Consider the following 12,725-nt stretch of genomic DNA (forward strand, 5'->3'; position numbering starts at 1 on the left):
GACATTGACATTTCTAGGTTTCTGTATTAGTTCATTCAAATTAGTGTGTGTTTGTTTAGTTCAGAAATGGCTGCTTTTCCGTTGAGGTGTTTCGCCGTCCGGCGTAGTATTTTAAATAAAAGATATGACAATCTTATCAAGGTATGGTATACGCTTTTAGATCCATAGTATTGCGTGTCTTCAGCATTAGACTTTTCTATTGATGCCTAATTCCGATAATATTATTTTATACGAAATTAGATTATCAAGTCAATAATATTTATATTTATTTATGTATAATTATAAAAAATGTAAAAAAGATATGCATTATACTCTATATTTACATAGTAAAATAAAATCCCCAATAAGCTTATTAAAGTTATCACAACCTTGTAGAAGTATTTTTTTTCTTAATATAGTATATGTTTTTGGTTTATAATATTTTATCTTTACAGATCGCATCTTGCAATTATAGCACTAAAACATCTGGTAAACTTTACAATAATGCCTTAGAAGCTATCAGTGATGTAGAAGACGGTTCTAAAGTGCTTGTGGGAGGGTTTGGTTTGTGTGGAATACCAGAAAATCTGATAAATGCAATGTTAACACATGGAGCGAAAAATCTTACTGTTGTTTCTAACAATGCAGGTAGATATTTTCTTCTGCTGTTTTCCTTAAAAACATCACAATATACACGATGTAAATTATCTTTAGTTATTTCTGAAAACGTTTGTTCATCCAGTAATCAAAAATATTTATGTTGCAAAGTTTCTCTTCTTATGAGTTTCTAACTAGAATTATTTCTCATTAACCACTAAAAACAATAAAAATGTTTTAATTGCTTTAATTACAGTACTTTTTATATTTTATTTTTTAGTGGGGATCATTTAGTCTAAAGCTATTCCGGAAATTTATTTGGGACTCCAACTCTGTGTGTTTTATATTTTCCTTCATGTCAATTAATCATTATTATTATTGTTGTTTTTTTTTTTGCTTCTATCTCTATCGCCTCTTTTATCATTTACTTATTGTTATTACAATGTATTTTGTTTGTTAGAGCTAAAATTACCCGTAAATGAGTGAAGGCTTGTGAATATTTATGATGGAATACCAACCTAAATAAACAATACTTTATATTAACGGGAAACACTCAAAAGTGTATTTTACATACAATTCAAAGAGACCGAGATAAGCTTATAAGCGTTCTATTTGCTTACTTTTAGTAGAGCGCGTGAGGTGTCAAAAAACATGTACAGATTGCAATTAGGTTTACGGTTACTTGTGATTAGTAAACTGAGGATCGGGTGGCAGACTGTCTGAGTATAATTAGGGTTGGGAGCTCAAAAGCAAGGGTTGAAGAAAAAACCGCCCCGCAACACCTTAAAGGTTATTCCTGCGCTAGTACTTTATAATTATTTTCTACCCTATCAATTATTAATGTTAATGAATTATTATTGATTAAATACCACATAAAAAAATTCTACTGTACAATTTACAAAAGTTTTCTTGAAAATTGATCCATCATTTAAAAAAATATATATATATTTTTTGACATCTCATCAAAGATTAGGAAAAATATGTAAGTCTGGGCATTTACGGGGCTGACGACCATCATAGGCTGGTTTTGGTGATTATAATTGGAGATAATCCATATTTGTGAACAAGTAATTGGACACACTCAAAATGTTGTAAAAAAAATTATGTTGATTTAGCAATTATTTTAATGTGTAATTTTGTAAAATATGACGTCTACACATATATCTCTTATAATTTATCAATGGTTCTTGAGTTTGTTATTTATGTATTTAATTATTGATAAAGTTGTTTATAAAAATTAATTCTATATTTTAAAATCACAATTCCTTTTTTCAACCTATCCTTGTGCATATTACTTCCATTCTACTCACTAATAATCACCCATCGAAATCATCAATTTAAGCCACAAAATTTTATACACTTGTACCTGATAATTGAGGCACATTCATGTTAATTCTGATAAAATTTGAATTTAAACCTGTTTATTTATATTTTAAGTTATTCTCGAGGCCAAAGTATTTACAATCTACACAATGACAAAACATATAAAAACATTTATTGGTATATCTGATTACATGTATTTTAGTTGATAAATATGTATTTAAAAACTCAAGTTGTTAATAGACATTTTATAATAATTAGCTGTTTTAAGACACATTTAAAAATAATGCACAAATATTATCAAGAAATATTATTTGCAGGATATTTAATAAAGTATTTAATGTACATGTCATATTTAGTCTTCTCAAACATACATATTTTTACATGTAAATGTAAAATCAATTTGATTTTTTTATTTATTACTATAACTGATATTTTTGCTAAAAATATTCAAGATTTATGACCCATATGCTATATGTAGATAACCAAATGTTTGTATGAATAGATGTACAAATTTGCTTGCAGTACTTGCAGTTGGTCATCAATCACTGCGGCCTGTAGGGTAGTTGCGACCCATCCTCCGTTTAGCCGCATTATGTCCCATGTGATCAGTCAAAAATATTGGCCAACGTATCCAACACAAAATTCTTAGACGCTTCATCACAAATTATCTTTTTTAGTGTTGTAATAATGGGTGAATCCATTTCTTTATTTTTTTGTTCTTTCAATGTTTTTTTTTTGGCACAAGTACACAATAACTCTGCAGAGGCCGCCCTCTTCAAGATTTATAATAGCAAGAACATAAAAAAGCCAACCAAACGCCAACTAGTATTTTCAATGATACATTATTAACCGCATACAGTTGTTTGCTATCAAGCTAGTCGTGATGCTTCATGAGTTTTATTAAAACTTTGTACTACGGTTGGTCCTAAGGCCAACTGTACAGTGCGATAGGCCCCTTTATTTGTTTATCTTAAAAATGCTCTCTAATAAAAACCCATATGTTTATCAATGGTTGAATAGAATATCAATTTTAAAAACATTCTTATAAAACTTCCATTCATGATTATGTTATCCTTATATTAATTATGTTATCCTCTATTCAAAATGTGTATTTTATTCATGTATATTGTATAACTAACCTTCATTTTTGATTTTAGGAGTTGACAAATTTGGTTTAGGCTTATGGTTAAAACAAAGACAAATCAAACGAATGATTGCTTCATATGTGGGAGAAAATGCAGAATTTGAAAAACAATACCTTAGTGGTGAACTTGAGGTTAGAACTTTAAATTTTGTTTGAAAATTAATAAATTAGTCCAAACTCAATTTTTATTTTTCATTGTAAAAAGTTATATGTATTTTATATTCTGTTATCTTTTAACACATATAAATCATAGGAATAATGTTTACGTTTTGCTTTATTTGGAGCGTAATAATTGTTTTTATCGGAGTGGGTTTTGCTGCAAATAAATTATCTTTAATATTAATGTAATTTATTATCTTTTATATTATTTATATTTATGTTCACTTAGTAGAATAAGCACATGCTTTTTAATGTTAATGATTTTTTATATATGTTTTTAAATTCTAGTTAGAACTTACTCCACAAGGAACGCTCGCTGAGCGTATTAGGGCTGGAGGGGCTGGAATCCCTGCATTCTTTACACCTACAGCGTATGGAACATTAATTCAAGAAGGAGGATCACCCATCAAATATGCGGCTGATGGAAAAGTAATTTATTTAGCAATGTGCTATTTCATTAACTTTTGATTGTTCAGTTATTATTTTACTCAAGATACTTATTTATTATTCAGGTGGATATAGCTAGTCAGCCAAGGCAAGCTCAAATGTTTAACGGTAAACCCTACATAATGGAAGAAGCTATCACAGGAGACTATGCATTTATCAAGGCGTGGAAAGCAGATAAATATGGGAATCTCGTATTCAGATTGAGTGCGAGAAACTTTAATCCAGCTATGTGTAAAGCGGCTAAAATAACTATTGCCGAAGTTGAAGAAGTGGTCGACTCTATAGATCCAGATAATGTACATGTCCCTGGGATATTTGTACACAGATTAATCAAAGGTTTTTTTTTCTTTATTTTTCAAATTATAATCCTAACATTGAAAAGAAACCTCCTAATGATTTATTTAATTTACTGATTAATTTTTAGCAAAAGATTAGTAAAACGCTTCGAGAAATATGAGAAAATATTTACAATATCTGTTTCAGTAAATTTTTTTACTATACGAGGGTTTTCCGGAAAATAGTACCCATTTGGGAGTATAAAAAAAATCAAGTTTATATAAATAAATATGAACATTTTATTTGTAAAGAACATACCTTAAATAACTTCTCTACATAGCCACCTAGCAAATTTAAGCATTTTTCTTAACATGTGACAAGTTTTTGTATCCCAGCATCATATATTCCTCCGCCACTAGTGTGTTGAGATACATAGTCACAGCCGTTGAGATCACAACTATAGAGCATCATGCACAACATTTAATGACATTGGTTTACATATTATATGTACATATATTTACCTTTACAACAATATAGGAAAATGATAAAATGTGAAGTTAGAGAAATAATTCTAGTAGTTTATGGGAATATGATGAGAGAAAAAAATATTGAATCCATTTTAAAATGTCGAGATTAAAGGTTTGCCGCCATAAAATAAAATAATTCCCACACAAGTTTTTAAGCATCACTCTGTTACTAAAATAAAATTAAAAGCAGTATTTTTTAGAAGGGTTGTTTTTGCTTCATATTATGCCATAATATTAACTTTTTGGCACCTTCATAATTAATGATAAATTTTCTGTATTCAATATTTTTACCAGAAATGCCATTTTCTAGTGATTTTGCATGCCCTGATGACTATTCAATATGGTTTGTAATTGTAAAAAAAATAATATATGGAATCAACAGAAAGTTTTACTTTAATAAATTTTTTTTATTTTCAAGGGGAAAACTACGAAAAAAGAATTGAAAAGCTTTCTCTTTTTAAAGAAAAAAAAAGTACTGTACAAACACCAGTGATGAAAATCAGAGAACGAATTGCACGAAGAGCAGCTGCAGAATTCAAAGAAGGAATGTACGCTAATTTGGGAATTGGTAAATGTTACTCCATGTAAATGTTGCTATCAATTTTTTTTTTACTGATAAACCCACATTTCACACAACACACTTTGCACTCTTATCTTTATGAGATAAGAAATATCTTGTTTTCTCATAATTTTTAAGATAAATATCTATGCATACATATAAATATTCTTTTTCCAAATTTATGTATGTTTATTTATGTATGTATTATTGTCTGCCTCCGTGGAGTAATGGTTAGCGTGTTTAGCTACCGTGCTGGAAGTCCCGGGTTCGATTCCCAAGGGGAAGGGTGAAAATAAATATTAGTGATGTTACTCTAATATTGATTTAATATTACCCTGGACTGGTCCCTGAAGCGCAGGAGTGATCAACTTGCCTTCATGTAAGTAATGATCAAAATAACACTGCGTCAATACGATGCAGTGCTCTATGCACAGTTGGGTGCCGATAAGGGTTAGAAAATAAATTATGACACTACAGGTTTTTCACTACAAATTAGACGTTTTACAAACCAAATTTGACACCTTATAAATCAAATTGGATGTTCAACAAATCAAATAGGACATTTTACAAAACAAATTAGACGTTATATTGTTTAGAGTTTGAATATCTTTTAAAAATTCAAAGTACAATAGCACCAATCATTCAAAGTAGTATTGAAAAATTTGTCTGAATACTTCAGTACACATCGCGCCGAGGCTTGCCAACTCGGCGACTAATGCACTGGCTAGTCTTAGGAATAAAAGGTATTGGCAGGTATTCACACTGACAGTGTATGTAGTACTGAAATGAATAAAAAAAAACTTTTTTATTAAATAAAATATAATGTCTAATTTGTTTTGTAAAATCTCCAATTTGATTTATAAGGCGTCCAATTTGGTTTGTTCTACTACTACCATCACGCCGTTTCACCGCAGGGGTAGGCAGAAAGGATGGAACGCCACACTCACATTCGCCATGTATATTTTCTTAGTCATTCTCTCGTTATCCATTCGCTCTACATGTCCATACCACCGTAAAGTACTCTTCATAATCTTCTCAATTATTCCTTGTTTACATTCAATTTGAAGTGAAAGACCACTCTTATGCTAATTTTAAAATCTGAAACAATTATTATTATCTTATTTATGGCAATTTAACCTTTATTTAATCATATGACATTATTTTATCATTATCTGTCTAGCTGCCCGAGGGATTGTGAAATTATCACAAAATTACTCTCACTTAGCTAATGTGCAGTTAATAAACAACTTTTAGCTGTAGCGGCATGCACAGTTTAAAAGCTATGTTCATAATGAAATGATTTTTTTTTAAACTGATGGATGTATTGCTATAGTTAATTACTGCAAATAATTTCAATATAGAATTTTGCTAAATGATTCTGAATCATATCATACGAATGAAATAAAAAAAAAATTATTTCATAAACCTCGTAGTTTAGAAATTATACAAGATGTTATAAAATGGGGCAGTTAGTATTTTTTTTTTTGTAAACCTTTTTTGTAGACTTTGCCAGTGATCTGCATTGAAGTATTTATTTTTTTCACCTCAATGAAGTATTTTCCCTTTGAATCTTTACTGCACAAAAACGTTTTTTGGAAAAAATATTTGAGTAAATTGCTTTAGGCTAAATATTAAAGGGAAACCTCTACTTTGCAAGTCTAGTTAATATGAACCATATATGTATTGAACATTTAGTTTTATGATACGTATAACACTTATACAAATATGTATGCATATCTGAACTTCAATTTTACATATAGAACCCTTATCCGCACCCAATGGTGCATAGGGCACTGCATAATATAAACGCAGTATTATCTTGATCATAAACACATGAAGGACAGGTGATCAGCCCTCCGCTTCAGGTACCAGTCCAGAAAAATATTGAATAAATAAATATTTGACCCCCCTCGGAATCGAACCTGTGACCTCCAGTATGGTAGCCGAGCATGCTGACCATTACACTACGAAGGCGCACATAGGCGGACAATTTTACATAGCACTGCTAATTGCATTTTTTAGAAATCCCCCCTGTACATGTACAATATTAACTCCATCAACATCATGATTACAGGAATGCCTATGCTTGCAAGTAACTTCATTCCAGCTGATATGAATATATTCCTTCAATCTGAAAATGGTATCCTTGGTCTAGGACCATTTCCCTCAAAAGAAAATGTCGATCCCGACCTTATCAATGCTGGAAAAGAAACGGTCACAGTTCTACCAGGTTAGTTATATTTTTTAACTCACTATGTATGTATTGAATAGGATTTACAATATCTACAAGTACAGTCAAATTTGGTTATTATTAGGAATATGGGACCGCTAAATTTACTCATTATATCAGAGAAAAGAAATTTTTATAAATATACCCATCACATGAAGGCATGAAGTATTTGAAACGGTCACATCACGCAAAAAGTAGCAATTCAAATAAAAATATACAATTCAAATCTATTTACATACATGTCATATTTTTCGGTCAACCCAATTTTATTATAAAATTTTATTATAAGAAAATCCTGCGCTGCTTTGGGTACAAAACCATTGTAGCAAAGCTCCAACATTTGTGCATCATCACATGGCCTATTTTTTCTTGTCTCCGTGATGTTCTTTTCAAATGTTGATTTAGAAAACATTCTTATTTTCCATAATGTTAATACTGTGGAGGATGAAATCTTTTTACACACTTCAACATTTTTCGTGCCACATTCTATTTCACAAATTATTTCAACCTTTTTAAGAATTCAGAGACACTTTTATTTTTAGACATGTTTGCAATTCGAGGGTTAGTTTTAAACTGAACTGGTCTGAATTGATCCGACATTCCCCACCTCATAACGTTTATTATGCATTGTCTATAGTAAACATAGATCATACAAAAAAGGAAACTATCGTAAAAATTCCCAAAGGAAGCGTAATATTCATAAACTACAAAAGTAGTTCACTGTCATAAAATGCCGAGCTGGTAGGTACCTACTGACTTCACAAAACTCAAAAGCACTATAGTATGTGTATTTATAGTAGAAATCATCTAACCCGAAAATCCTTTAAATGAAAAAGTATTCTCTTGATAAAATATTACATAATTTCAAAAAATTTATCACAAAATAAAAAAAATCTTAACATGAACATATAGATCTTTTGGGGAAAAGCAAACTTTATGAGGATTGTTTCTAAAATAATGGAAATTACTAAATAACTAAAAAGGCAAAGTTCCCAGTAAATATTTTTGGTACTGGGCCAGACATAATTTAACAGGATTAACTTTGTAACGCGTCGTACTTATTTATGATTTAATTAACATAACTAAGAAAGTAATACTATATTTAGGTTTCAAACTAAAACTTGAGTAGTCCTCCTATTAAATGATAATTTAAAACTCCTGTCAACAGTCTATGTCCATATTTTAAATTACCTTTCTACATTGCGCCAGCGTTACTGGAAACCCAAATAAAGTAATAACTTTTAATTGCATTAATTTAATCATAAGCAAGTTCTGACATATTTTTCTAGTGATCTCACTCACCATCAAACAGTTTAGTTTAACTACTTACTACATACATAAAAGCATTTGTTGGAGCCTCTAAAAAATAATGGTAATAAATAAATACTATGACTATGTTTTTCTGGTTAAATTTAAAATTTTGTGTACTCAAATGTTTATATGTACATAGTCGTTTTATACATTTTATAGGTGCATCCTTTTTTGGTTCCGACGATAGTTTTGCCATGATACGTGGAGGACACGTCGACCTAACAATACTGGGCGGAATGGAAGTATCCCAATATGGTGACCTTGCTAACTGGCTTGTTCCCGTAAGAATATTTTACTATCTTCATTAATTTAAATACCACATTCGAAGAAAAGAAAAAGAAAAAATATATACATACATACAGTCAAAAATTTCTGAAAATTAGCAGTTATCTGAGAAAAGTGCATCAATAAAATCATTCCGTCATTCATGCGGCAATACGGGTCCCAGTTGTTACATTCCTAAGAATTACTGTCTCAAAGAACACATGTGGCAATAGACATTGAGTGTGGTTAATGTTAAGTGCATCCCTGAAGGGTATGTTATGACATTGTTAATGGTGTATTCTGTATTCATTCGAATCCTTTAGCCTTCTCTGGGACTGAATGGGTATGGCAGTAACGGCAATAAAAATAAAGCGGTATGCAATAGATAATATCAATCCAAGAACATGTGTTTCAAGTTTAAGTCAAAGATTGCTGTTCTATTTCATAAAATTTAACTGTTTAAGCCTTAAACAGTTGAATTTTATGAAATAGAACAGCAATCTTTAATACTTGGTTAACACGGCCATAATATAGTGCGCCAGCAAAAGTAAAAAAAAACTTCAGAGACACACCATCATGTCACACACGCACGTGCTCATGCTAATACACGCACAGGCACATGTGCATACGCGCACATTACATATGACAATTTCATACAGATATTGGAATTTTTAAGAAATGTATGTTACGAATGTTATAAAAATTCTATTAAATCAAAATTACTATTTAAGTTTCATAATAAGGTTTTTTTAGTATGTCAAAATTTGAACATGAAAATTAATAATAAAAAAATAAGAACTTTGATAAAATTCAGATATTTCCTATTAGATAAAACAATCCGAAATGAATCATTCGACACCTTGACAAGCAAATAAATCATTTTTTTAAATTGATGTGTAATTTATTATGTATAGTAAAAGTAACCAAGACCTTTATACATATTTCGTTCTCCTAAAAATCTTCTTTTCTGCAAGATATTTATAGTATCTGAAAAGTACTTTGTTTTCAAATTGCAGGGAAAACTAGTTAAGGGTATGGGAGGTGCCATGGATTTAGTAGCTGCTCCCGGAACTAAAGTAGTTGTAACTATGGAACATTCCTCTAAAGATGGAAGTCATAAAATTCTTCCTCAGTGTAACTTACCATTAACAGGAAAAAATTGTGTTAACACCATCATTACTGAGAAGGTTTGTGCATACATATTATTGTTATTGTTAAAACCTAGTCTGTTAAGCGAGGTTGGACTTTTTCTCTTTAAATATTATCGTTTAAACTAGAATTCAGTTTTTAAAAATTGGATCCATTTATGTTCATAAGATTTTATATATAATTTTTTGTTTATTATTATATATTTTCTTATTTCTTAATTTCCCATGAAACTAATGATAATATATGTACCGACAAGTTGGTCTTGCGGTTCAGTTTTATATTTTAATTTTTTTTTTATTTAAATTATAAACCTACCAGCGGGCGCGTTGAGAATTTTCTAATTGAGAGTAGGCAGAAAGGATGGAACGCCACACTCTTCTGTCCTGACATACACTCCTCGCCTCCTTCACATCCATACATCTAGTCATACATGCCCTCCGATTATGCAGACTAAAATTATTTATATATAAATATATATATATATATATATATATATATATATATATATATATATATATATATATATATATAATATATATATATATATATATATATATATATATATATATAACGTGGTAATATTTTCCTTTTGAAAATTAAGTGTAAATAATATGTAAAGTGGGTGTATAATAATAAAATAAACAATGTGTTGCTTTGTAATTAAAGTTTATTCTTAATTTATCTTTATAATAATTTTTATATCTATCTATCTATCTATCTATCTGATTCTGACAGTTAATAATATTATCGGAAGTCTTTTGTTTTATTCTGAGCGACGCATGCGGCATCTGGTGGTAGAACTGTTTTATGTAGGTACTTTTTGTAAGTACTTAATAAAATGTATAGGTAGGTACCTAGTTATTTTATTACATCTCCCCCCTTGGGTATGAAAATTCATAGTAAAATTTTCACTCGTCCTCCGGATCATCTTCTTGTAGTGAAGGGACTGGTATAAGTTTAGTGATATGATAAATTTTTTTTTTTTTTTTTTTTCTTTCTTTCTTTTTTTTTCGTACTTTTTTCTTTCTTTCTTTTTTTTGTATTTTTTTTTCTTGACCCTTTTAAAGTAGACACAGTTTTTTTCAATCCATTTGTTTTTTTTCTGTTGAATTCTTTCATTTTTATTCTGATCTCTTAAAATATCTTCTAATTTAACCAAATTTACAACTTTTAATTGTTCATCTGCATTTTCACTCGATTCTAATACTGGATTCCTGCTTAGACAATCTGCTTCTAAATTCTTCTTTCCTGGATTATATTTTATTTCAAATTCATATTGCGATAAATAATATGTTAAATCACCTAACTCTTCATCGGTCCTAGATTTCAGATTCATATTTTCCAAAGGTTTGTGATCTGAATAAACCGTAAATAATTTACCTATTAACCAGTATTGCCAGTATCTTACTGCTTCCTTAATTGCTAAACATTCTAAATATATTGCTTTTTTTTTCTTCTGAGCTTCATTTAGTTTTTTTGAGAAGTATGCCACTGGTTTTTCTCTACCATCGGGCTGCTTTTGTTTCAAAATGGCCCCAACACCTTCTAAAGAAGCATCGGTATAAATGTTGATTGGTAAATCCTGATCAAAAATTTCTAGAACGGGCTGTGAGCAAAGCATGCTTTTTGTTATTTCAAATGCTTTTTGGCATTTATCACACCAAATAAATTTTTGATTTTTCCTTAGTAAGTTATGCAATGGATCTAGTATTATTGCACTCTTTGGTATGTATTCATGGTAAAAGTTTATTTTCCCCAGAAATTGTCTTACATTTTTTATCGTTTTTGGAACAGGAAAATTCTTTATTGAAATCAAATTATCCTTTACTGGTTTTATTGAATTATTTTGAATTATATGACCTAGATATTTTACCAAGTCTGACGCAAATGCGCATTTTGTAAATTTTAACCTGAAACCTTCCGTTTCGATCGCTTCCAGCAACTGCGTTAGATGTTTAATGTGCTCAGCAAAAGTTTTAGAAAATATAAGAATATCATCTATGTAATTAACGGTGAAATCAGTAAGTTTATACTTTCTTAATATGTTACCTAGTATCCTTTGAAAAATTGCTGGTGAGGTCTTCAATCCAAATGGTAGGCAAGTCCATTGGAAATGTCCTTCTTGTGTAACAAATCCCGTCTTTTTTCTGTCTTCGATTCGTAAAGGAATAGACCAAAACGCTGAGTTTATATCTAGTGTTGAAAAAAATTTGCAATTCCTGGTCTTTATCATTAGGTCTTCAATTAAAGGAAATGGTTGGGCTTGAGGCACTACTATTTTATTCAAGTCTCTGAAATCTATACACAGTCTGGATTTTTTGTTTTCCTCTTTTTTAAATGCCAATGTAACAGGTGCAGCAAATGGACTGTAGGATTCTTCTATTAGCTTATTATCCAGTAATTTTGCAATTTGTTTTTCTATCTCCTTTTTATCTTCTACAGTACATCTGTAAGGCCTCTTACTGCAATATCTGTCTACTAGTAAGTCTATCCTCGCTTCGTATCCACTAACAGTGCCGATATCATATTTGTCTTTTGCAAAAACGGATTTATATTTGCAAATCAGTTCATTTATTTTAGATTTTTGAAATTGATTTAAATGATTTATTTTTATTTCAAAATCTTCTTCTTTTACATGTTCATTATAATTTATTTTGCATTCCTCGCTGTTATTATTTTCTGTATTTTTAAATTCACTATTTTTAATTTTATATTTTGTAGAAATTTTTTCTACTTTCTTTTTATTTTCATTTTTCACAT

At 29.9% G+C, this 12,725-nt stretch overlaps 1 protein-coding gene across 1 annotated transcript; it reads left to right on the top strand.

The window, feature by feature from the left end:
- Positions 1 to 10,163, top strand: SCOT (Succinyl-CoA:3-ketoacid CoA transferase). Its single transcript, XM_088270391.1, has 9 exons — positions 1 to 141; positions 435 to 627; positions 3,057 to 3,175; positions 3,491 to 3,631; positions 3,715 to 3,985; positions 4,871 to 5,020; positions 7,086 to 7,241; positions 8,712 to 8,833; positions 9,833 to 10,163. The coding sequence occupies exons 1-9, from the start codon at positions 67 to 69 to the stop codon at positions 10,091 to 10,093; spliced, it is 1,488 nt and encodes a 495-aa protein (XP_088126517.1). The 5' UTR covers positions 1 to 66; the 3' UTR covers positions 10,094 to 10,163.
- The last annotated feature ends 2,562 nt before the right edge of the window (positions 10,164 to 12,725 follow it).

Source organism: Brachycentrus maculatus, unplaced genomic scaffold (genome assembly GCF_059751285.1).
Source record: "Brachycentrus maculatus isolate JH-2025_06_01 unplaced genomic scaffold, ASM5975128v1 h1tg000381l, whole genome shotgun sequence".
In the NCBI taxonomy this organism is placed as follows: domain Eukaryota; kingdom Metazoa; phylum Arthropoda; class Insecta; order Trichoptera; family Brachycentridae; genus Brachycentrus; species Brachycentrus maculatus.